General features: G+C 32.0%; 3 protein-coding genes across 4 annotated transcripts in view; 1 reads left to right on the top strand and 2 right to left on the bottom strand.

Moving 5' to 3' along the window:
- LOC119837650 (zinc finger protein 808-like) overlaps nucleotides 1-6,501 on the bottom strand; it is an 8,585-nt gene extending 2,084 nt beyond the window's left edge. The window contains exons 1-10 of the mRNA XM_038363364.1: nucleotides 6,270-6,501; nucleotides 5,493-5,594; nucleotides 4,945-5,152; nucleotides 4,429-4,635; nucleotides 3,884-4,053; nucleotides 3,297-3,382; nucleotides 2,577-2,702; nucleotides 1,800-1,916; nucleotides 871-1,023; nucleotides 355-429 (exon numbers count right to left, since the gene is read on the bottom strand). Coding sequence (XP_038219292.1) covers nucleotides 355-429; nucleotides 871-1,023; nucleotides 1,800-1,916; nucleotides 2,577-2,702; nucleotides 3,297-3,382; nucleotides 3,884-4,053; nucleotides 4,429-4,635; nucleotides 4,945-5,152; nucleotides 5,493-5,594; nucleotides 6,270-6,377 — 1,352 coding nt within the window. The 5' untranslated portion in view covers nucleotides 6,378-6,501. The remainder of the gene's footprint in view (nucleotides 1-354; nucleotides 430-870; nucleotides 1,024-1,799; nucleotides 1,917-2,576; nucleotides 2,703-3,296; nucleotides 3,383-3,883; nucleotides 4,054-4,428; nucleotides 4,636-4,944; nucleotides 5,153-5,492; nucleotides 5,595-6,269) is intronic.
- Nucleotides 6,502-7,041: 540 nt separating this feature from the next.
- LOC119837651 lies at nucleotides 7,042-11,576 on the top strand. Of its 2 annotated transcripts, none has more exons than XM_038363365.1 (8): nucleotides 7,042-7,278; nucleotides 7,551-7,652; nucleotides 7,994-8,201; nucleotides 8,723-8,920; nucleotides 9,370-9,516; nucleotides 9,718-9,887; nucleotides 10,331-10,563; nucleotides 11,010-11,576. In XM_038363365.1, the coding sequence occupies exons 1-8, from the start codon at nucleotides 7,171-7,173 to the stop codon at nucleotides 11,140-11,142; spliced, it is 1,299 nt and encodes a 432-aa protein (XP_038219293.1). In that variant the 5' UTR covers nucleotides 7,042-7,170; the 3' UTR covers nucleotides 11,143-11,576. The 2 variants fall into 2 exon arrangements, with proteins under 2 accessions (XP_038219293.1, XP_038219294.1); XM_038363366.1 differs by having other exon boundaries at nucleotides 10,331-10,580.
- A 1,150-nt stretch (nucleotides 11,577-12,726) lies between these two features.
- On the bottom strand, nucleotides 12,727-23,796 carry LOC119837579 (sodium- and chloride-dependent GABA transporter 1). Its single transcript, XM_038363225.1, has 12 exons — nucleotides 23,556-23,796; nucleotides 20,176-20,382; nucleotides 19,571-19,842; nucleotides 18,619-18,720; nucleotides 18,181-18,352; nucleotides 17,390-17,580; nucleotides 16,918-17,098; nucleotides 16,459-16,583; nucleotides 15,974-16,218; nucleotides 15,503-15,706; nucleotides 14,480-14,647; nucleotides 12,727-14,367 (listed from the first exon to the last, which is right to left on the bottom strand). The coding sequence occupies exons 2-12, from the start codon at nucleotides 20,241-20,243 to the stop codon at nucleotides 14,275-14,277; spliced, it is 1,821 nt and encodes a 606-aa protein (XP_038219153.1). The 5' UTR covers nucleotides 20,244-20,382; nucleotides 23,556-23,796; the 3' UTR covers nucleotides 12,727-14,274.
- Nucleotides 23,797-26,772: the final 2,976 nt, after the last annotated feature.

The raw sequence follows: 26,772 nt of genomic DNA, 5'->3' as shown, positions 1-26,772 counted from the left end.
CAAGGCAAACGGAAAAATAGGCATTTTTGCGAAAATAAGGTGGGCGCTATATAGGGTCAATCGGCAACAGGGGTAATTGGTTATAATTTATACTGTATACTTGTATGTATGATACATAGTTTAAAGCCTATTAAGAATTTGTACAAATTGTTTTGGGTAAAACTAATTTATTCTCGATTTTGTTCATGTAATTAATTACTATATGAAATGATATGTAATTTAGATGACGTCGCACTAACCTCTTTTATAGTACACGGATTCAATACTTTTGATTTTTTTATTTATTTATTAGAACATATTTTTTATTTATATTGCGTTTCACCTTCTAAGATTATGGCAAATACAGACACTTACGGTAAATCCTTATTCTCTGCGTGAGCGGCTGTTATCTTCAAATGCTGTTTCAGTGACACTTCGGTTTTAAAACTTCTGAAACACAAAGAAATATTTTTCGTACATTAAAATACATTTATTTTTTATTCAAAAGAAATATATATATTCTATTGCCAGAATATATATATTTATTTTGAACAACGGTTAATGCATGCAGGCACTAACTGAAAACCTAAATTCACTCTCTAATTAAAACAAGACTTTTTATAAATCCATAACCTACTATTAACATTATCTCAATGAAGATTTAAAATCGACCAAGAAAACCCAGCTTTCCTTAGATCTTTGTGTCTTTCAAGAGATATCTCATCTCACTCGTCTACTCACTCATACCACTAAATAAGATACCATTTTACCGAATAAAAACAACTTTCCTAACCGTATTTAACAAGATAAAAACAAATATATGTATATATATAGCTATAGACTAAAGATAAATATATGGAATAAAGTTAAATATATACTAAAGAGACTCACTTATCACACTCCACACAGTAAAAGTTTTTCTTCTTGTCATGCGATAGCATATGCGTCTTCAGTGAGGCGGGCGATTCTGAGCCCCTCCCACATTTCGGGCAAATGTACTTCTTGGGGGGGACCACACCGTTGGACACTTCTTTTGGATGCTTCCTTGAGAGATATCATTATAGGGCATTATTTTTACTATAAAAAATTTTTAATCTCAAGGTACATTATTCTGATCACTATATGCTAGTTGGGTGGTTCCGTCTTCGTCCCGAATTGATCTTAAGGATGAAATTAAAGAAGCCTGTCAGAGCGAGCAATTAGTAATTACAAATGCGAAAGTAACTAAGTAGGAATTCTGTCTGCCTCTCCTTCACGCCTAAACCACTGAACCGATTTTTTTTATGAAATTTGACACAGATAGTTTGAGGCCTGAGATGTTCATAGTAGTTTTATTACCGGGAAACCGACCAAAAATATGGCGATAACATCGAGACAGTTCCTTTTAACATTTTTATTATTATGTATGCATTACCTTTGTATTAAAATGTAATTTCGACATAATTAGAAAACTTCTCTGTAGAAACTGCTTTCCGAACCGGTGGTAAATGTTAGAAGTGTGTTATGACGATTTAAAAGTGCGCCTTCAAGAAGTCTAATTGAATAAATAAATATTCGATTTTGAGTTTAACCCAGGCAAAGCCACGGGCGGATTACTAGTTTTTTTTTTTATGTTGTAGAAGGCAACTGAGCTGGTCGTTCGCCTCATGGTAAGCGATCACCACCGCCCATGAACATTCGCAGAGGTAGGGCCTCTGCGAATGCGCTGCCTGCTTTTATGGGGTTATGGAAACGATTGACGACAGGAAAGAAGGAATGGACTGGGAAGGGTAAGGAAAAGGAGACAGGCCCCTGGCTCCGGCTAGCGATATATAACTTACTCCAACGTGTGCTTCCTCAGCGTGTCCTTGTTCACGTATACCTTTTTACAATACTCGCACATGACCCGTTTGTTTGTGTGCGTGTAGTATTTATGTTTTTTCATAGTTTCCTTCGTTCTGTAACACATAGATAAAAATGAATCGTCAAATGAGTTGCTTAGCGTACAACTCAAGCACGGCTCGGCCGATTCGGATGTGCGCATTTTGTTAACGTTTTTGCTTCGGTTAAAGGAGGGGTCTTGTGAACAGAAATCGTATCACGGTTGAAGCCAGGGCAAAGCGCTAGTTAAAGAAATAATATAAGCTGAAAGGTCCTTACACTCACGATAACATCACTTTTGGACGCATATTTTACATTTTAAACATTATTGATTAAAAAGAATGTAATAAACATGTGAAAACAGTCATAACAGTATGTGCTTTAAATGAATAAATAATTTTTCTTCATTGTAAGTTAAAAAAAATAGCTTTTTTTGTTTTATGTAAATTAGACCTTATTTTCTCCATCTTTTACTATTTCAAATTAAAATTCCATTCATCTCGCTATGTGAATATGATAAATTTTCTTCATAATTTATTGTATTAGTTATATTGTTTGTAAATAAGTAATTGTATTTAAGTTTACCTAGAACTCTTTACTTTATATAAGGGAAGTTGTATAAAATAAAGAGTTCTAGGTAAACTTAAATATATATTAATAAATTGTTATGTCTAAACTGTCAGATACATTCTCAAATACATATTTTTAGAGTGTTTTGATAATAAATATACACTAACCTAAACACCCGACCGCACTCGCTGCAACAATACTCATTACATTTCTTTGAATGTGCCGCCTCGTAATGATTTTTCATGTAACTCCGACATTTCCTCGTCAAATTGCACACTTTACATTTATATCGCCTGAAAATTGGGTGTTTGTAAGCCTAGGATAGTACCTCTGTCTGTCTGTCTCGTTGTTCATTTTCTATCCCTATATGGCAATTTCTATCTCCTATTTCACCCCCTATCAGTTTTGATTTGGCAGAAACTACTCTATATTTATTTGAAATCTTCTTCTCTTCTTACGTTTATCATATCTATATTTCAATTTATCGGAATCTGTTCAGCAGTTCAGGCATTATTATTGGAAAATTTATGAATCTCAATAAATTGATAGACTGACACTGAAAAATAAATGTTTTTACATGTTTATAGAAACTATTATATTTCCAGTTTCCATTCTTTCTACATATAAAAATTCTATCTTTTTCAACCGACTTCAATAAAAGGATGAAATTCTCAACTCAGTTGTACATTTTTTTCATTTGTCACTTCCGAACATTCGATTTGGTGAACCGATTTTGATTCCATGATTCCATCTTTTTTCTTCAGGCTAGTGCATTCCGTGTGTTTCATTTGGTTTTAGTCTAACAATTTAACACTGTTTAATTAAAAATAATTACTCAATTCACGCAAAATAGACGCTTTATAGATAAATAATATTATTATACATACACCAGATGACATCGGCTATGTTTCGAAAGTTTTTCCTGTGTGGGAAATCTCAGCTTACATACGTCACATTCGTATTTACCATTTGACTGCAACAACATTATTTTCATTAAATCAAATCCCAATACATCATAGTTATTTAATTCGCCTGAAGAATTGTATTTAAGAAAATATTTAACAGTTTTAAAACACGATTTATTCCAGCCGCTTATATTTTTCGACAAGGATTATAAAATAACCTTTTCAGTGTTTGGAAATATGTTAATTTAAAGTAAAATTTAATAGAAGCAACCAAGAATCTCTTCTATCATCTTGTGTGCTGTTTTTTAAAATCGATTCAGCCATTTCATTGGAAATACTAAGTACAGAAAGGTAATTTATCTGAATATACTCAAATTATTATGAAATTTAAGTGATAAACTTCAATTTAACTTGTAACTTGTGGGTTCACCTGATATTTAGCCTTTCTCAATAAATGGACTAATGAACACAAGAAAATTCAATTCCCACCAACAGTTCCTGACATTAGCTACATTCAAACAAACAAATTTTACACCTTTTAAATATGTAGCATCAATCAAAACACACACCTCACAATGTAACTTCAGATGTTTTTCATAAAGATCCCTGAACATAAAGCCCTTCACACAAGTTTCACATTGAAATGCAGAATTAATGTAATAATGCTCATTTGCCGACTGTTCCCTTTCCTTCATAAGGTCTTCTCGTGATATATTGACTTGAATTATTTCTGGTTCCTCTGAAATGATTGATTTATATTCACAAAATTTATATAAAAATTAAGTATGTTGTATATTTATAAAATACTTGATTTTTTTATGAATAAACAATTAAGTAGTTGGAGATCCTAAAAGGAGATTTTGGAATTAAATTGAGAGTGTTAGATATAAGGGTATATAATCTATTTATAAGTACCTCCTGCCAATAGAGACCTTAATATAGGAAGGTCTGCTCAGAGGATCTGTTTGAATAATTAACTTTCTCCACTTCTTGATCCAATTTTTGACCCTCAACTTTTGATTGTGTTTAAGAAGCCTCTGAAGCCACTAATAACACAATGTCATAAAAATTTCTCAACATTTATTTTGAAAAAATTTAAATCCTAAAAACTCACCAACTACCGATTTGCATTCTTTACTAGTTCTCATTATAAAAGAAAATTCCTCAGTTTTCTCAATATCCACATTTCCCTCCATTGATTCACAATCTAATTCTAAATTACTGTTTCCATCTATACTGCTATTCATAGAGTCCCTTACTCTCTCATGATTTTCAGCCTTTGTATCAAATGGTTCCGCTTTTATAATTGAACTTTCACATTCTGTGAATACAAGATTATTAAAAAAAATGAATATTTATAAATTTAATATTTACCAAACCAAATAAGTTAAAAATTATAGATAGATTAAAAAGATTAGTTACATATAATAAGATACTTTAGCATTCATGGCGAAATATACCAATTGTTTATATATAAATTAATGCATCTTGTGCTGATAACCAGTTAATATTTATTGCTTGATTTATCTTGCATGCTATATTTAAATTAAATGGGATGTATATATACTATGAAGCAACATATAACTAATACATATACATATTTTTGAACATCCTTACTGAATGAAATTACCTATTTCAAAGAGTGAAATATCCTCATTGTTATCGGCTATATCACTATCTGTATGCATCATTTCATTACTGTGGCTATATATGATTATAGGAAAAGGTTCTTTTTCAAACACTTCTCTTCCAATATCTATAGCTTCCATTGCTACATATTCTAGATTTTTTATTGGTCTTGGTTCTATTGTTAAAATTGTCATCCTTGCACTTTTCATCTGAAATACGGATAACATTTAAAATGTCTCGAACATTATAGTAATAACTTGTCAGATGTCAGTTTTCCTTAATGTTTTATATGCATTATTAAAGGAAAATACAATATTTAGTAAATCAAAATCAAAAATTTATTTACTAAATTAGACTTATAGAATTTTGAATTGTCAGATCGCAGTTTTAACATTTTCGGAAAGCAGTTTCTACAGACAAATGCATGCAGAAAACTTTGAAGTTGCTCTTTAAAAGCATGTTGGTTTTACGTTTAAATTCTCTTTAGGTAATATGAACATAACAATGATACAAATGAACTGTTCTGTGGTTCTAAAGAGACAGACTTACCAAATTATCAAGTAATGTTTGATTTCTTTGAACACTATCTATGAAAGATTCAGCATACCTAGCTATACTCTTGCAAATAAAACATAATCTCAATATATTTTCCTGAAATCAAAATAAAAACAATTTACCCACAAAATAACTATATAATAATAACATTTTAATCTTATCTTATCTAACTTCTTACTTATATAATAAATGCAAAAGTTTGGAAGGATGTGTGTGTGTTTGATGCTCTTTCACGCAAAGAGTACTGAACCTATTGCAATGAAATTTGGTACGTAGACAGCTGGACAACTGGAGTAACATAGGGGTAACATACTTTTTATCCCGATATTCCTTCGGGATGCTGACTTACGCGGGTGAAACCGCGGGGCGCAGCGAGTCTGATCATATTTTTGTCCTAAACAAATCGCATTGATGATGAATCTGTATATATAAAAATGAATCCCTATTTCCCTTGGTCACGCCTGAAAAGCTGGACCGATTTCAATGATACTTTCACCATTAGAAAGCTGCAATTACACCTAGTGACATAGGCTATATATGTACTACGAGTCAAACCGAGGCAAACAGCTAGCTGATTTAAAATAAATTGTTTCAAGAATTTATTTTAAAATAGGTATGCAATTTAAATTGATAACAAAAAACTGAATACAGTCCTCCAAAGTCCTAATGTTTAAAAAGAAAGCCTGAATTCAATTATTTTCTGTAGCAATAGCATTACATGCAATGAGTAAAAACTTAAAGAGTAGTATAATAATCCTTTTACATGTTTACCTGAAGAATGGTCTTAAAATCCTCATTTTCTATTTTGTAAATTTGTGATGCGTTTTCGCTAAAGCAGGCCATACAGTACTCTACAGATTTATAGCTGTTTTCTTCCATAGTTAGTTTTTTTAACTTTATATGATTACTAACTATTTATTAGTTTAAATTGGGACATGGGTTATTATATTATTTATAAAAATTTGCAAAACACTTGCCACAGAGTACTTTTATATTGACACTTGCCCACTAGAGTCACAGATTAAGTAAGTAGTAACTAGTACAGTTAGTTGTCAAGGTTACTCTGACTACAGTTCGTACCTACGGAATATAAAACATAAGTTTATATTCCGTGTTCGTACCCGTAGAGGCCCTGATGTCAGCTTTAGTCAGAACTGTCAGGTTTTATAGATATAATACCGTTTCATTGTGTGTAAATATGAATTTTATTTTCAATTTAAGGCAAGAGCATCTAAGGAACAGAGAACAATTATAACATTATTGCTACGGTTAGGCAAAAAACGCGGTTTCGAATCCCGCCTCGTGATCAAATTTTTTCTATTCTCTCAAAATTTCTCATTTATAAAGCATTTCAATGCTATAAAACTAAAAATTAAATTCAATCATAACATTACTTAATTGTGTTGAAAGGTTTTCTATCACCAATTATTTAGCATTCGTAGTCTAGTTTAAATTAAAAAATTTAATACTACCTAGGTACGAAATAATATTAATCTGTTGTATAATATAATCTATGCACTGCAGAGTGGTGTTTACTACCGTATTAATTACTAATTATTATACTTAGTATTTCTTACTCTGTGGCGTGGGTTTTGTATACGATCACTGATGCAAGATTAAGATTTAAATAATATTACATAATTATACAAATATCAATAAATAAGACCAAACTATGGAAGAAAACGGTTATAAATGTATTAAGTATTGTATGGCCTGCTTTAGCGAAAATGCAACTCAAATTTATAAAATTAGAAATGATGATTGTAAGAGAATATTTCAGGTAAATAAATAGAAGCTATTTTTTATGTAGCTAAATTAGATAAATAATGAAAAAAGAAACACTTAACAGCATGAACAACGAAGTATCAACATGAAGAATACCATAATATTATATTTAAATAATTTATTTTACAATAAATGTAATCCTATAATTTACCACTTACTTTTTTTTAAACCATCATCCAACATCAAGGCTGATAGGCATAGACAAAAACATTATTACATTATAACATGTGTTGTAGTGTGTGTAAATTGTTTTTAATTTTATTGCAGGATAACATATTGAGACTGTGTTTTATTTGCATGAGTATAGCAAGAAATACTGAAACCTTCATAGAAAGTGTCCAAAGAAATCAAACATTACTTCATAATCTAGTGAGTTTATTGTTACTGAATATTTTTGTTTATAATCTTTCTATAAAAACAGAAGAACTCTTCTTCTTTGATGTTAAGGGTTGTAGAAATATCTTTTGAATCATATTTTTTATTGATTTATTTATTTTTATGGTAAATAATTTAATGGGCTTTGGGAGGCTTTGTGAAAAAGTTTATTTATAATATTTTAAAATTTATTTTATATTTGTATGTGTGGTGTTATCGTTTTTCTAATATACCCAATTCAGTTACCTAAGCAAATAAATGACTAAAGAAAATCTATATTATTATAATGAATGTAATGATCAAAAAAATTTCAAAAAAAAAAATCAATATTCCAGATGAAAAGTGCAAGGATGACCATTTTAAGTATAGAACCAAGACCAATAAAAAATCTACAATATGAAGCAATGGAAACTATAGAAATTGGAAGAGAAGTATGTGAAATAGAACCTTTTCCTATACTGGTATACAGCCATAGTCATGAAGACACATGTGAAGAGAGCAGTGTAACTAATAGCAATGAAGATATTTCACTCTTTGAAATTGGTAATTATTATTTCATTGAAAAGGTCCAAAAATAACAGCAATTTTACAATAAGCTACATTATATTATGTAACATTAAAACTATACAAACAAAATTTTATTTATTGGAACCAGAAAATGCATAAATTATCATTAAATAATGTATACTTATCTTGTGCTATGCCACAAAATATCTTAACTAAAATATCGAACTATGTATATTTTAGAAAAAAATATAACCAGTATTCTTTCATTGAACAAATTTGAAATGTGAGATCAATGCTATGTATAAATTAATAATTATGTTTAATATATTGGTTAAGTTAATAGAAAAATTTTTGAAATACTGTCTTTTAGAAAGACATTTTTAAACGCGATTTATTCATTATATTCTTAACCCGATGTTTCGAACACTTTACAGTGAGCTTGGTCACGGGGAGACTGAATTATTATACATTTATACTAAACATATAATACTCGCGTAAAATCAAACACATGAAAATATTATACTATCTTTTATAAAACAAATCTGTTGGTATTTCAGAATGTGATACTTCAATTGTAAAGACTGAACTATTGGATATAAAATGTGAAAATGTTGAGAGTGCAAGTGATTTTATGAATAGCAGTGTAGAGCTAAACAGTTATTTAAGATCAGATAGTGAATCAGTGGGGAGATATGCAGATAAAACTAAGGAAATACCTTTTATTACAGCTAATAGAGATTGGAGATCAATAGTTGGTGAGTTTCATTCACACAGCGATAAGATTATTTGAAATTTGATAACAATTTTTTTTTGTAAATGTTGCGATGTGACTGTGGAGTATTGTAGCCATTCAGAGCAAGAATTTGAGTGTGGTTGTTCAAATATGATATGATCTAACACACCAAAGTCCCACATATACAAAGTTATTAGCTTTTTAATAAGAACTTCTGATCATGGTTGACTTTATTAAATGCCTTCCGAGAGTCAGTAAATCGCATCCACTTCTTTGTTGTCCAAAATATCTAGAAACATTTACTTGTAAACAATCCATGTAGTCCTGGAACAACTGAATTATTTGATTGTTACTAAAATATTGAAATAATTTACCAAAGTAATTGAGTATGCAATATAAATAGCACAGTGAAAATTATGTGTTTGATTAGTTTTTTTGGGTATTTTTACAAATAATCCTTTCCATTGACAGAATGTGATACTCCTAGACTACTTGTAAAAGCTGAACCACTTGATATAACATGTGAAAATAATGAGACAAATGAAGATACAGATGATGATGAAAATACTGATAATTGGACTTTAAAAAGTAAGAGTAATGAGGGAAAGTCAATAGTAGGTGAGTTTGGATAAAACGAATAAGGAATATTCAGTAAATATAACTTCTTTAAATATTTTTTCTATTTATATTGTGTAGTCATTTATATCATCATAATCCAAGTAGAGACATTCAAGAAATAGAATATAATTAAACTTCGTTCAGCCTTTCATGGTGTTAATAATATGCAAGTATAAATTAGCCATAGTTCAATCGTTACAGATGAAAGAGATATAATTGAAGAAAACATATCAAGAGAAGACCTTATGAAGGAAATGGAACAGTCGGCAAATGAGCATTATTACATGAATTCTGCATTTAAATGTGAAACTTGTGTGAAGGGCTTTATGTTCAGGGATCTTTATGAAAATCATCTGAAGTCACATTGTGAGGTGTGTGTTTTGATTAATGCTACAAATCTATAAAGATGTAAAATTTGTTTGTTTGAACATAGCTAATGTCAGGAACTGTTGGAATTGTTTTTTTTTTATGATCATAGTCTATTTATTGAGAAAGGCTAAATAGCATCATCCAATGAACTCAAAAGTTATAAGTTGAATTAAAAAGTATAAAAATTACCACTTTAATATCATAATACATTTAATACAGTGTTACAGAGTTGTGTATATTCTAATAAATTACCTTTCATCACTTAGCAGTTTCTATGAAATGGCTGAATCGATTTCAATAAACGACAACGATGAGTTATAGGATAGTTTTATGCCGGTAATCTCACGATGTCTACCTTTTCCTTTACTACGCGGACAAAGCAGCGGACGTTAAACTAGTTTATTTACAAACTTTTTATCTTATTTCATACGTTCATGAACAACAGACGCAAAACAAGAACAGACGGCCATATTCAAACGCTGAACGCCAAAGGAGATACAGAGAAAGGAGAAGAGCAGAAAAGAAGAAAAGCTCCACAAATAGCCCAGATAGAGAGCTGGAGCCGGGGCAAGCGCAGAGTCCACTTGATGGTGGGATAAGTAAACGCCAGCCGCTATCTAGCGCTGAACGCCAAAGGAGATACAGGCAAATGTTGCGGGAAAAACAACGGATTGGAAGGTTAAGACTGCACAAACGTAATAATTTTATCCATTTTAATGCATTTTTATTGAACTTTATTTGCCAAAAAAAAAAAAACTTTATTTGTCAGAAAAAAACATGATGAACATTATTATATATACTCTTAATATATTTACTCTCCAGAGGCCCATATCTTCTTTTTACCCTTACCAGTCCTTTCCTTTATTCCTCTCCTCAATTCTTCAATTCCCTTTTCAGTGTCGTCGAACTTGATTCTCGGTCATGCCGGTTTCATCACGATGTTTTGCTTCACCGTTTCGAGCAGTGGTGATGTTATCCATGCGCAGAAAAATTGAAAAATCTATTTATTTCCTGCACGCTCGCCTGCTTTTGAACCCCCGACTTGTCGATTTTAAGTTCGACGTCCACTGCGCCAGCACAGATTTTTTAATGTTTGATATATATGTGCTTTATTATAATTTTAGTGTCGATCCAGCTGAATTGGCGCGAAAACGTCATTTAAATAAACAGCGACAAAGCCGCTTTAGAGCGCGGCAACGGTTTCAAGCGCCCAGTACGTCGCGTCAAGCGCAGGCGGAAAGGTTTATATTGAAATGAATTATTTGTCACTACTTCCACATAATAATGTGTCATGAGGTGTTAAAAGATATATTTATATAGTCTAAGAATGTTTTGATATCGGTCCAGCAGTTCTTGAGTTTATTCATCCTATTAATATAATCAACGCAATATTTGTAAGTATAGATCTATGATGTATGTATGTTCGATACCCTTTCACAATTTCGAAAACAGCTTATCGTGTCTGTATGAAATTTGGGATTGAGATAGATTATAGTCTGGATTAGTGCATAAGATTTTCATCCGATTTTCATCCACCACGCGCGTGACGCTAGGTTATTGCTAGTTACAAATAAAAATATAAATTATATTGTCTTGAAAGTTATGCCTTAACACTTCTTTAAGACTACATTAGTGTAAAGCAAGTGATATAATGCCTTAAACTATTTGGTCGTCTGCAGTTAAATAAAAAATTAAAGATGTACGATATGCTTCACGATACCTAACCTATAGAAAAAACCTATAGAAAAAAAAACCTTATCATCATCATCATCAGCCCATATATGTTCCCACTGCTGGGACACAGGCCTCCCATGAGGGTTCAGGCTATAAACCACCACGCTTGTCATGTGCGGGTTGGCAGATGTCACATGTCGTCGAACTTTTGCTTCTCGGACATGTCGGTTTCCTCACGATGTTTTCTTACACCGTTTTCTTATACCATAGATAAAAAGATGGTTCTAAAGTCCAAACATTTCTTTTAAAGATTAAAAGCTATACGGGTAATCGTTCCGAATTGATGTAATTTTTTTCTTCAAGCAACATGGTAGTTTTATAGTGTTTTATTTTTTAATACTCACATTCAATAGATTTTTATTAAAAAGCGAGTTATTTGTTTTTGTCAACGCAAATAGCGCATGTGTGCGTACGTGCATTCATTTAATGCATAAATGTGTGCGTGTCCCTTTAACATTTTTGTGCCTGTATAAACCCTTAATATCTTATTAGATTTCTCAAGCTCAAAGTCAAAGAAAATGGTATGACTATATGATTTAATTGAATTGTTATTAATAAAGCAATTGAAATGATTATAACTATGTTTTATTTAATTGACAATCCTCTTTAAAAACATACTATTAACTAGAGTCCTTAATTTTTCAAGATTCGAGATGCCATTTTATAATGTTTTGCAGATTTAATTTTTCAGGGTAGATTAAATTTGCACGTGTTTCATATTTCTAGTCAGAATGACTGCAGTCGGCGCAAACGACTGGCAGCAAATGAAACAAAATTTATTTTTTAAACATTTAATGAAGTGATTACTCCTTAAGCTACATAAATATTTGACATTCATCGATAAACAACATTAATTTTATAATCTCACACCATAACGGTAACTTGCGTGCTATAAATATAATTAATAATAATTAATTAACAATATGTTGAGAATTGCGTATGTTCAAATTTCAAAAATTAAAAGAGTATCATTGTGCGTTCTAAAATAATAATTGTATAATGATTTGATAATATGTATAAATAGAAAGATATATTTCTTTTAATTATTGTAGATACATTCTTTTATAATCATTATATTTTTAATATTTAAATTAATAAATATATTCGCTATATATGGGGTACATAATTTAATAAGTATTGATTATAATAATTGCTATAATTGTTTTTAAAACGCCATACATCTACGAATGTTCACTTTTTTTATAAAAATTGACACGTTAAACATTTTATATGGATTATTTGTTATAGACGATAGATGAACACTTAGTTTTTTGAAATCCACACAGTTCTGGTCTCGTGTTGACAAAATTTTTTATTTGAATATATGAGTAAACACTACTAATATTTGATTTAAAGATAGAATCGAAAAATAAATGTAAATAGGTTAGGCCAAGAATTTACGTCGAGTTGGTATAAAACTACAGTACATTGTAAAATTCATCAAGAAATGTAAACTTCTGGAAAAATCTTTGGTCTCGGATAGAACACAGGAGTATTACGTATCTAAAATACATTATTATAAATGGATTTATAACTTAAATTGATCAAAATAATCATATCAACTTAACTAAATCATAAAACTATTAAAGCCACAAAACCAAAGTAACATTACTTAAACTACGATATGTTGATAATAATTCTTAGTGATCAAGAAAATTATGGAAACAAATATACAATGCACATTAAATGTGAAATAGACGAAGTTGCATGCGACGGAAGCTTGTAATAGGCAATCTTTAAATTTTTTATTGTTATAGACATCGACATTTTAATTATTATATGGAGATTCCTATGGCCTCGTTACACACAATACAACATTTAGATAAAAATACGCTATACACTAGCTAATCATAAGCTGAAAATATTTAATATCTACTAAAATATTCCATTACTACGACTATAATAGACAAACAATTGGAAAATATATCGAATATTATTTCATAATTATAAATCGATTATGCAAATAATACTACATGTTACTACGCGTAAAATACACTTAAAGCATCCTAAGTGGAAGACGATAATATATAGTTAACTTTAATTACCTAATTAAATCGCATTTTTAACTTAACTTGGAAATATAGCGTAAAAACAAACATACATGAACGCGTCGCGACGCACCCAGAACGTAACTTAATTATAATTAATAATAATAATGGCACGTTGATTATACGAATTAATAATTAATTATGGCACGTTGAGTATACGGCTTCAATAATTGTTAATAGCACGTCGATTATATAGGCTGATAATTATTTGGCGCACCAGGTGGACTACCGTGACGTTTAACGTACGTACATACTTATTCCAGAGTGGGAAAAAGATCTATACAGGTCATCTAGCGCCAATACTTTCCCACACTAGAACACACTAGAATACGTTCTGCTTAAGACGTCACGGTAACCCCCAGTTATACAGTCAAAATAAGCATGTCACGTCGAGTATACGACATATATAGCACGTTGATTATAGCGGCTGATAATTATTTTGGCACACCAGTTATACAACTTAAATAATATTGACACACTGATTATACAACTTAATTAATAATAAATAATACTGCGGATAAATACTTTTTAAATATTTGGCACAAAATTTAGACGTTTATTGTGCGTTTCATTTGGAAGTACAGTAGAATCTCGATTGAGATCACGTTTAGGCTTTGCCGTGTTTGGCCTGTTCCTCAGCTTGCATCTTAGTGCGCAGAGCTGGCACATCCTCCGGGATGCGGACAATTGTGTGGAATTTCTGTTGAAAAAGGAGTAATTCATGATTTCATTGATCATTTCATATTGCAAATCACAATCACACAATCAGTAGTATGAATGGAAGAGATAATTACTAAGTGGGAAATAGTTACCTCCATAGCAGTGCCCGGGGTGACCCTCCACAGGTATAGCATGTACCCTGGTATGCACAGCATGGATGAGAGCGCAGTAAACCAGCCGAATGCGTGCGACCACCATGGATACTCGTAATTCATATACTTGATCGGCGTCCATTGAACGAGGTTAAAGATGAACACGCTCTAGGGATGGTTATATAAAAATAAATAACAGGAACGGAACAACTAGTTGCTGTTTAATGAAGGGAGTAAAACGTTTCTTTAAAAACAACTTGATCCGTATTTTGTAACATACAATTAAATTTTTTTAAGTTTCAAGTATTGTGCGAAAAAGTCTAAGCGTTTTTAAGAGGTATGAATTGACTTCTTTTTATTAGTTGTCATTTAAAATGACAAATAATGTATGAAAATGATTAATGTAAATAAATAAACAGAACTGTAAATAAATGTACTAAAAATAACAAAAATGTACCGACAAAAAGTATTAAAAATGCTATTAACAATAAAAGGTTTTTTAACACGCTGCACATACTGTAATATATTAAAGTATTGTTGCCGTTTTTAAGAATAATAATTATTGATCTATAACCTCCTCTCTATCTATCTCCGCGTTATTTTCTAGGAATGCCGATTTAAAACAACACAATGGACATTCTAATAGCTTACAAGAGCGCATCCATTCAAACGAATGATTGATCCATTAGACTAACTATTTGTTAGATCATAAGACCACAGGTATAGACCACAATAATAGTACTATTGCGCGTGTGTTTCATTATTCGTTCGTATTTTCTTTGATTATTTAAAATTAGGACATTCAAACATTTCCTAATATTTCTTGTTTTCAGTTTTATTCAATCCGAAATAATTAACTGCTGTAGAAGTAAAATTCATAGGAAAATCTAAATTAATGAAATACATGATACCTATCACTATATGTAACAAACTTTAGTATAAATCTAAAATTATTATTGTGAAATAAGAATTTCCTACCTATTTATGGTCGATTAAATACTTAGAAATTAGATAAATACTCACAATACAAATAGCAGGCGTGAAGCCAACCCAACAGAACTTCCACCAAATGGTGGGGTAGTAGCCGATCATCTCCTTGATGCCATCGTAGAAGCGGTTCACACCAAAAGCCCAAGAGATGGACACGCATTCGAAGAAGATGAGGAACAGCAGGCAGAAACCAGACACGGCGTACGAGTCCAAGATTTGGAATACGTACATACCACCCTTGGAATAATAGTTAAATTATATAATTCGTTCAAGATTTAATCTCTGATGAATAATAAATTAGTTATAAACACAAAGAAAGTCATCAGAGATATTGTGCCAGGCTTAATTGTGTATAATTGATTTTAGATCGACATGTTGTATAAGGCTATTAATTTTGAAATGTGTTCGATTTATGCAATTTATTTGTATAATTAGGCATAATTACTTATGTCAAGGAAACTTTGCATATTTGATCAATTTGAGAACAAAATGTTCCAAACTTACCTCAGAAATACACGACAATCCGACCAGATAAGAGATGACGCAAGTGATGGCAATGAATATTTCCTTCCTCCGCCTGAGAAGTTTGGGCCACTCGTCAATAACAGCGGTGATAAAGCCTTCCATGGTACAGAATTGGCTGTCCAAACCAATGAGGAGCAACATGAAGAAGAAGAGACAAGACCATAGAGGAGCTCCGGGAAGTTGTAACACAGCTGATGGATACGCCAGGAAGGCTAAGCCGGGACCTGAAATTGGTGTTATAATTAGCAAGAAGTATGGTTTTGTTGTGTGTGTGTGTATAATACTGACTTTTGCATATAAAAATTGTCAATGAGCAATTAGGTAAGTAGTTTTCAAATGATTCGAATTATTTATGTTTTCATATTATTGAATTTAACAGAGCATAGCTTTTTTTTTGGTTGATGGCTCCAAATCTAAAAAATATCTCTGCCTGCTAGAATATGCTGATGATGACATAGTTATACCTGAAGCAGCGACTTCAGCGACGGGTCGCTGTTGCTCGTGGGCCATGAATCCAACCACAGAGAATATCACGAAACCAGCGAACATAGATGTACTTGAGTTCACAGAGCAGACTATCAGAGCGTCTCTGAAAATATTCATTAGTATGAGGTATATATAAAAAAAAAATCATATATCAAAAAATTGTAGCAGGTTGGAAGTTATCCAATAGATTAGAATACATCTTTTTATTACAGAATAAATCAATAATTTAATGATTATGTACAAAATTTATTTATAGAATTTTCTTATTTCAATCGAATATAGTAGTTGGAGATTCCATTATCTGTCACAACTGTGATATGGTGATTAAAAAATCATATGAGAAGTCTTATAGAATAATTAAATGTTTGAGTTTAAGGTAAGGTATTTACTAGTACGTAGTTAAAATATGGATTCATGTACTTAAAGTCGTAACTTACTTGTAAACGTTATTAGTAAACTTGTTATAACTGCCGAGGGCAACAAGTGTTCCCAGACCTAGACCATACGAGAAGAAGATCTGTGTCACAGCGTCTATCCACACTTCGGACTCGAGAAGTTTCGACATGTTCGGCATTATATAGAACTTGATGCCTTCCATCGCTCCGGGCAAGGTTATTCCTGGAAAGAAATTTGTTTAGGGACAAATTTCCAAAGAACATTTAAAAAGCATCCCAGTACTAAATAAAAAAGACAGTTGCATTGACATTAATTTTTTGGGTTTTTGAAGCTTGTTTAATATAAAAATCATTAATCCATAATTAAGAGTAGCTTTACAATTACAGAGCAAGTAATAAGCTAATAAAATTCAACATATAATTAAGCTGACAACATGTGACTTAAAACTCTTTCTAGACCCAATATCACAGTCCTATTCCTATCTCCCCAGTGCAAAATTGATAAATTCCATACCCCTGATCAACAGTACGGTAAGCAAGAAGTATGGGAACAGAGCGGTAAAGTACACCACTTTGCCGGTCCATCTCACGCCCTTCCAGATGCAGAAGTAGCACAGCACCCACACCAGCAGGAGCGTCCCGGCTAGCTCCCAGCGGATGTTACCAATATGCTCAATGCCACTCGAGATTTGGAGGGCGCGACGTCTAGGAAAGGAGAATAATAAATGTACCTAGGAATTAAAGACTTTTTAACGGATTTTAAACGCGATTTATTCATTATATTATTAATCCGACGTTTCTAACACTTTACATCAAACGTGGGAACGGGGATGTAAAAATGTACCTAGTTTAAAATACTAAAAACACGCTTTAATGATAGAATCAACTAAATTGTCTCACTCACTCTTATACTTAGTATGTACATAGTACTGGCGACCCTAATTAATAAGTGTAGAAAGTTTAAATTTAATCTGTCCATTTAAAGTCCGGTCAAAATAGAATCTACAGGAGACTGTTACTTACAAACGTACAGGTAAAGCTAATTAAAAGCGTGTTGAAAAGAATTGTATCAATGGAAAATTTGAATGTTCAGGAGAGGGTGAAATATTAAGCCATAAAGTGGACTTCAACCACTAATCATGCGTTACATTCTAAACCGTACTAATAAAAGCAAAATATAGTTCATCTGCTCGAAAAACGTGTCTTGGACAGTGCTTATATAGTGCTCATATATATTCTATTACATTGAATTTCGTATCTGTTCTGTGTAGGTATTTTTTCCGACTTAAGGTTAATATGACTTACTCCCAGAATTCCTTAACAGGGTCAGAGAGCACCGCTTTGCTGATATTCTTGCCGTTGAGAGTGCAGTAGGTGGTCATGTTCATCGAAGACCAGCAAGTGAGGTTCTTGCGATCGTAGGGGTTCACGCATGTTTCCGTATTCCAATAGTTGTCGCAGTTTCGCCATGGCACGTCTGTAACATTAAGAATAGGCCATATTGTCAACTAATCGATTTTAGTCGAAGTTAATTCTTTAATAACATCTTAAAATAAAAGCAGGAAATTTGTATGTGGGACCGTAGATAAAGCGTGTGAATGTGTAATTAAGTAATAACTTGTAATGTAAGTATTACAAAAGATTATATTTGTCCGTTCAGTAAAATCCTGGAAAGCAATTTCAGTCGTAGGGGAGATAGCTATTAATTCATATAAAGATCTAAAATAAGAATTTTTACATTACCCGATCGCATCGACATAAAGAAATAGAAGATCGCCCAAGCCAGGATAACAATGTAGTACACGTTCATCCAGCATGACATCACAGCGGCTGCGTATCCAATACCTAGGAAAAATTTTGCAAAAAAATTAATAAATCAGAGAAGTAGAAGAAAAAGCTTTTGTTTCTACCATTAAACTGATTTAAATTGACAAACTTAATAACCATTTAATGCGGCAATCTCGAAATCCAACTCCAGATAAAGTAGCAATAACGATAATATATTGCAGAATGAGTATAACAAAATTATAAACAAAGAACATGAGACGCGAAACGAATGCTCGGTAATATTCAGCTGAAATTGCTGAAGTTAAAGCATTGTAACGAACTAAACAAAGGGATGAAAATGGGCCTAAATTACCTACCGGAGATCGTCTTAGACCTTAATAGGGGTCTTTGTAAATGAAATGTGGAGCTTTGTCGCACGGTTGCATTTCATACGCTGCAATTACTTTTTAACAATCTGGTTTAAATTACCCTCGTTGACCTAATTATTTATCGCGAATATCGAAAGTTAAAATGTCCGAATTGTGTCACGAATTAAATAATTTCATTTTTGAGTGGTACAACTGCTTAAAATTATGAGGTATGTAGTAATTAAAGTAAAATTGAAACATGTAATTAGTAGATTTACTTTGCGCTAAATTAAGCAGTGATAATATACGACTTAGGTTATTATATTTCCTTCTATGGACACGTTTGAACAGCTGTATGATTATCATACTAAACTATTTATTTACTAAGTATTTCCACCAATACTATGATCATCCGCTTAACACTTAGATTAACGTTCGTATCTTTAATTTTAAAGCCATTACCGAGAATACGAAAGCGGATATAACTAAACAAAACATAATTATTTTTTACTTTTTGAATGTAAAAATGTTGATGATCACACAATTCAAATGCCACTCACCTTTAAATATAGGTGCAATCTTAAATACTCCCAAGCCGCCGATGGTAAGCATCTGTCCCATAGCCAATTCCATGAAGAACATCGGGATTCCAGCGAGGAAGAGCGTCAGGAAGTAAGGAATGAGGAAAGCGCCGCCGCCATTTTTATAGCATAAGTAGGGGAATCGCCACACGTTGCCCAACCCGATCGCAAGACCCACTACAGAGAGGATGAAATCCAGTTTGCTGGCCCATGATCCTCTTTCGGGGAGATCCGATTTTGTCGAAACGTCGCTAGAAATTAATATGATGTTAAATAATGATATTGTTTTGGTTTAGTGCTTAAAAAAGTGGGAAAATAAAACCAATTAATAATGAATCTCTTTAATACAATTCTTCTTATTTACACTGAAATGTATTAAAAAAAAAGTGAAAATTTGTTGATTATAGTAAAGTTTGAAATAAGTATACGATGCCAAAAACGCTACCACATAGGTTTACATTTATTTTTGTTAATTCTAGTGTATCTACTTATTGTTTATATACATTCATACATACAGGATAGACTGTAAGCTCGGTATGACAAGTACTCTTCAAAACCTTCAATTAGAATACAACAAAACTCACCTGGGTTTGCTCGCTCCTTGAACACTCAGTTCAATGTCGTCACCGTGTCCATCGTTTCTCGTGTCCATCTCTTTAATTATATATTTATCTATAATAAATAATCTTCCTTTACAATTTCCCTCGCTATATATCTACCTTATAGATTGTAAGTCAGGGAGAGTGTATTAACATTGTTATAAAGTACATGGACTAGATTAGTAATTAGACCTGAAACAATGTATTTCTAATTAGGTATATGCATTGATGATTAAAAAGTATTGAAGGAAAACTACACACTTTTCAAATTTTTAATTTTGGCGAATTTTGATGCCTGTGTTCCTGTAGTGGAAAGAAATAGTCGGATAATTGACCCAAATTTAAAAATCAACTTAACTGTAGACAACATAGAAGATAGTTTACCTTGACTAATATTTTCAGCCACAATATATTTATTTGTTTCTACGGTGTTATTATATTTTTTAGACGTAGCAGATAAGTTTAACTTACTATTCAATCTGACACGTCACAATATATCCTTAACTACAGCTGTATCGAGTTATCTATTTGTTTATGATATTACAAAATGTTTTTGTAATTTTGTATGTGCAATTGCATTTCCAAGGAAGATTTCAGCTAGCGAAAATATTGATATAATAGCTTATTAATTATAGTATTTAGCTTTAATAGTGTGCAGTAGTGTGTAGTATATATTGTCATAATTTTTTTTTATTAGAATCGTATATTGATATCAATTTTTACATTTTAAACCGGATTTTTCTCTCCGCGAATGAGTCACCTACGATATTCATATTTAATGAAATAATTAATGATCATTATTATGCACTATAACGAAGCTTCTAAACATTTCTTATAGATTTGCAAATTCAACATAATTCACACGCTCTTTTTATCAAAGCGAAAATTTTCCCGAATATATATATATATATATATATATATATACTTAGTAGAGTATTATGTACTATATGTCTTTACCAATAAATAAATTGGAGTTCTGTTTGTGATATTCAAATAATTACGTATTAAAAAGCACGTTAGGTACATGTACCAAAAATATATCTTTTTATTTTTGTCTGTTCATTCCGGGTGATTTCTGGAACGGCTGGACCGATTTTGGGACTATAACTAGTCGACATCTGATTTAATAAGGAATAACCTAGGCTACTATTTATTCTTTAAACATTCACGTGGTTGAAACCGTGGGACGCAACTAGTTTTACATAACATTAAAGTTACGTTTTTTTACATCCTTGCTTTACCATGATTGATGTTATAAACAGTAAATTATAATTAATCACTCTCATCTCAGTCTATTTAAGTAAAGTACAAACAAACATACTAACGGCTTTTCACAAAAAGAAAAAATATGAAGACATAAGCGTTGAAAGTGTCCTGAATGAAACTCATTCAAGCACCTGATGTTTTTCAAGATGAGATATTGATTTCCATTGAAATGCCCTCGAAGATAAGAAAGAATAGCAGAGTTGTCAAGCCCCTTGCTATATCAGATGTATTATGTTACAGACGCGTAACGTCTCAGCTTTGTCGTTTTATCAACATTTTGAGATACAATGTTCTAAATGTGTTTGTAGTCGAAAAATGCTTCACCTTATATGCATTGGCTGGAAAATTAATTCTTTCAAAGGATATCCCAAAAAAAGAGGAAAGGGAATTGAAAAAGGAAGGTATTTTGAGCTTTATATAATTGAGAAGCAACGCTATTCAAACGATTTATATCTACTTATCTTCAAGCCTACTATAACTATTACGTTGATTAAATTGTTTATTAAATTAATAGTTTATTAATAGATAGGAAACGTTTTTGCTTGGAAGATAACAGGGGGATAGTTTTAAGAGAATCAGCACGTTTTCTTATTATTCTTTCTTATTATTTTTTCTACTGAGAATATATAACGGAATTTTAATAAGCAATGAATAATTATTAATTTAATTTGCCGGATAACAATGTTGCTAATATTAATAATGAGCGCTTTATAGCTATTAAAGAGGAATAGTGATCCCATTTCTGATCCCGAATAAAAAATCTGTTATTCTCGATATAAGAGCTATGCCGTTTAAAAATCAAGAAATTATTGTGATGGGATAAACGCAAGCAAAGCTGAAGTTGACACAAAGATTGATATGCGGGTTTTGTTCAATTATTCAATGTTGTACTGCTGATTCACAATCAGTCTTTTACTGTTATTGTTAAATGGTTTTTATTTTAATAAATATGACCTACCATACGTGGTAAGATCACTTGCGTAAAATTCTACTTAATATTATAAATGCGTAAGTTTTTAAGGATATGTGTGTGTTTGTTACTCTTTCACGCAAAAACTACTGAATCGATTGCAATTAAATTTGGTATGTAGATAGCTGGACAACTGGAATAACATATAGGCAACTTTTTATCCCGATATTCCTACGGGATACGGACTTACGCGGGTGAAACCGCGGGGCGTAGCTAGTCTTTAATAAATTATACTTGAAATTTCCAAAATACTAATTTCTAGTATTTGATTTTACTCGAGTATCATACATTTAGAAGTTGAAGAATTTTTCGAATTACGGAATAATTACGAAATTATTTCGAAGCCCGATTTATAATTTTTTAACCCGACCTTTTAAACACTTTATCGCGAGCGTGGGTACGGGGAGTCGACTAAATTAATGAATTAATCGCGATTAAAATCCGTTAAAAAGTCTTTAATTTATAGAGTAGTAATGTAATGTAATGTAATAAAGTAAGTGGTTGCGTGAGGGAAGAAAAGTAAGTAAGGGCAGAGATAACATAATATTATAGTAAGGTGAAAGTTATAAGCTAATGGCCCACAAAGATGTTATAAAAATAATGTCGACTAATTCGGTGGCGCCAGTAGGTTCTTAAATGCATATCTAAGATCTTATTAAATAGATTGATTGATATCTATATAGCATCCCTTATGCGGATACATATTTTATTCTGTCCCTTTTTCTCTGCTTTAATCTTGTTTATAAACCGACCTGCAACATATTTTAAAAATTGCTGTAACTAAAACCTAAAATACCTTGATTATTACTTCAAGCAACATGTTTCTTATAGGTTAGTCTGATAGGTATATGCATAATCCTGAAAAGTCTCAGGCTGAAAAGTTCGAAGAGAGAGCGAGATGTAAGAAGGATTGCCTCCTTGTTACAGTACCGTAAAGCGAAACAACTAAGAATAATGTGTCGGTCTGGCGCGGGACACAGAAGGCTGACTTATTTGCTGACTTGCTTGCCTTTTTTAAGATGCGTTCTACTTTTTTAAAGTAAATATTGGTATAGCCACAGAACCCTATGAACCATATTATAGAAAATCCGTCGAAATTTTAAGCACAGATAATTTTAAATAAACCCACCTCCGTCTAAATCTAGCAAAAAATACACACACAGAAACACACCGTACACTATAATTCAAAGAACGCACACCACAATGACATCGTCATACACATTCACTAAACGCGTTCCTGAACGTAACGGCAAACGTCAGAAGCAAGATGGCGGCGGACAATTTGACAGGTGCGTGTTGTCCCGCCTCATGCTTGAACGCGAATGTGCTTCTAGTGGACATAGCCGCCTAGAGGATGAACATGTGAATCGCACAACTGTCAGTCGTTGAAAGAATTTATGAGCGTTTGCTGACAATTTAGACCCTCCGGATGGTGTCGGATCAGTCGCGGGAGCGCGATTAGATGACATTGCACCGGTTTGTTCAATTGATCGATTGTTGCCACTACCTTTGCGATAACACCGTCAAGTGGAGCTAAAAATATCTGTTACGGTAACGCCGGGATTTAAATTTAAAAACTGTTGCCATGGTTACGGGAACTACCCTCATTTTGCGAAGGTGGTTTTTTGCGCTTCTACTTGTAGGCGTGTTAATGACTGTTTTCCTTACGAAATGTAAATAGCTTAGAGGCTGTTACTGTGCCGAAATCATATACCTTGTGACTTTTCACTTGATTCTATCGTCGATAACTTTAAACTGAAATGTTTATGAGAAAAAAGTAAATTAATCCCTTAAAGCATAATACATTCCGTATATCCTGGTTAATTTATTCCAACAGATAAATGTTGTATATTACACAGGATATCCCTAGTTTGGATGCCGAGGTTATCCGCTGATATATTTTATATAATATACTAGCTGACCCGGCGAACTTTGCAACGCCACGGAATATTTTTGACGCTTTTTCCTTATCTGAACTATTATGCAGATTAAAATTAAAATGATCAAATGGCTTGGATTGCGATTGAAGAGTTCTTTATCTACCAGCACAGACTGAAAAACTATATACCTACTAGTTCATTGAGTCAAATTATACGACAGTAATATAAAATGATTTCAATTCAAACACTGTTTAAATTTTGTTCTATAGAATTATACTCCTCGGCCATTCTTAGGCCTTACAGGTTTTGTAGTTTGTATGTGATTTTTATAAATAAATAAATAAATAAAAATATAATATCAATAAATTGTATACGTTGTATACGTTATACAAAAGCAAACAACACAACAGTTAAAAAAATATTTGTTTTTATGGTACATATCGGTATCAAACCAATTTATGTACACTATTATTATAAAGAGGAAACATTTGTATTTTTGCATGTTCGTAACGTTTTCAGGTAAAAACCAGTGGACCGATTACAAAAAAAAAATCGCCATTAGAAAGCTCCAACTTCACTGAGAGACATAGGTTGCATATGTACTATGAGCGAACCCGGGGCGAACAGCTTGCAACATATATCTTACTATCCTATCCTACTATCATATCCTACTATCCTATCCTACTAATATAAAAAATGCGAAAGTTTGTAAGGATGTGCGTGTGTTCGTTGATCTTTCACGCAAAAACTAGTGAACCGATTGCAATGAAATTTGGTACGCATGCAGCTAGGTAACTGAAATAACATAAAAGCAAGCTTTTTATCCCGTTATTACTACGGGATAGGGACTTACGCGGGTGAAACCGCAGGGCACAGCTAGTAGAGATATAATATAATAATATGATATAATTCTTAAAGCAATTTTTAAGGAAATTAACAAAACACTTTCAATCCTACTATATTCACAGAAAGATGCAAAATTATTATTGAAATTAAAACCTCACTAAATGTTCAAAACTGATAATATTATAATGAAATCTATTCCATTTCAAAATTACATAAATATCTGCTCATCATATCATCATCCATACATAACATGCGTTAACTATAGTAAATATAGGTATACATTTAACATCTCGGTGAGCTTATAGAAAGTAAACACTTATTAATATTGACACTGAGCTTATGTACATTATTCGACACGACGTCGGATATAAAAACTTTTTGGTATTTCTATAGTATTATGTTATCTGTGGTGTTTTTAACAGATACCCAAGTTCCCTATTCACGTTACGTATTTTTTGTTAGTATTAAGAATGTACGTATGTACGTATGAATGTAGGTATCAGTTAGCTATTTCAGGCGTAGATGCAATAAAATTATGGTTAGTGTATATGAAAAGAATAACGTATTAAACTTTTGTTTGCCTGTTGATTAGAGTGGGGATAAAGGGCTGAAGTATATTGTCAGTGGGCACTTTCATTTAAACAAATAGATTATTTTTATGTACTACTAGCTGCGCCCTGCGGTTTCACCCGCGTAAGTTCGTATCCCCTAGGAATATCGGGATAAAAAGTTGCCTATGTGCACTTGCCAGTTGTCCAGCTGTCTACGTACGAAATTTCATTGCAATCAGTTCAGTACTATTTGCGTGAAAGAGTAACAAAAAGACACATATCCTTACAAACTGTCACATTTATTATATTAGTAGGATAGTATGTTTTAATAAACTAAAAGTGATATGAACCTCAACAAACCAGAAGTTTTACCAATTATTATCAGTATAAAAATTTAAATTTAATAATTCACATATGCTAACTAGAGTACAGCCAATATATATCGAAATTATGCACATAAAACCAATTGCTTTTACAACAAATGATATCGGATCGGCATTTAAAATTGACACCGAAATATCGTCAACACTAAAGGCGCTTCAACAGAAGGTTGTATCGGATCAACTTGTAACGTACTACCCACTCAAATGAAAGAAATATGGCTCGCTGTTGCTTTAATGCTCTTTTGTAAACACGTACATGAATATTTCTTATTTATTAAAGACTAGATTCTATCTAGACTTTATTTGATCAGATTATTTTGTCAATATGTTTTTTTAGCATAATCCTTGCCAATATTATAAATGCGAAAGTATGTTTCTCTGTTGTTGTTTGTTCTTTCAGTGTGCGAAGCCGCGAGTAGCAAGCTAGTTTGTAAATAATCCGTCAGCAATAAAGTTTATGTTTCTAATCGATGAGAGCTATCAAAATATTACAAAATAACGAAACAGTTTTGTGCACAAAAATAATATTGACTGTACCATTGCAATTCATCACTTAAAACTATCATAATAATATATCCTCATAAATTTTAGATCAGCATATATCATAATATTTCCCCACAATTTCGTAAGTATCATAACTGAAGGGAGTAAAGCATACTCACTTTCCCGCCGAAATCCGGAGGCAG

The sequence above is a fragment of the Zerene cesonia genome, chromosome 28, assembly GCF_012273895.1.
Source record: "Zerene cesonia ecotype Mississippi chromosome 28, Zerene_cesonia_1.1, whole genome shotgun sequence".
NCBI classification, from domain to species: Eukaryota; Metazoa; Arthropoda; class Insecta; order Lepidoptera; family Pieridae; genus Zerene; species Zerene cesonia.
The sequence above is the reverse complement of the archived record's forward strand: the minus strand, read 5'-3'. Positions and strand labels throughout refer to the sequence as shown.

What these genes read in the sequence shown, in the direction of transcription:
- LOC119837651 (XM_038363365.1), top strand. Translation starts at nt 7,171, where the DNA reads ATGGAAGAAAACGGTTATAAATGTATTAAGTATTGTATGGCCTGCTTT. An exon ending in AAACATTACTTCATAATCTA is followed by an intron (nt 7,653 to 7,993) that starts GTGAGTTTATTG and finishes TCAATATTCCAG; the next exon opens with ATGAAAAGTGCAAGGATGAC. An exon ending in AGATTGGAGATCAATAGTTG is followed by an intron (nt 8,921 to 9,369) that starts GTGAGTTTCATT and finishes TTCCATTGACAG; the next exon opens with AATGTGATACTCCTAGACTA.
- LOC119837579 (XM_038363225.1), bottom strand. Translation starts at nt 20,243, where the DNA reads ATGGACACGAGAAACGATGGACACGGTGACGACATTGAACTGAGTGTT. An exon ending in CCTGTTAAGGAATTCTGGGA is followed by an intron (nt 17,581 to 18,180) that starts GTAAGTCATATT and finishes CTCCTTTCCTAG; the next exon opens with ACGTCGCGCCCTCCAAATCT. An exon ending in CCCCGGGCACTGCTATGGAG is followed by an intron (nt 14,368 to 14,479) that starts GTAACTATTTCC and finishes CTTTTTCAACAG; the next exon opens with AAATTCCACACAATTGTCCG.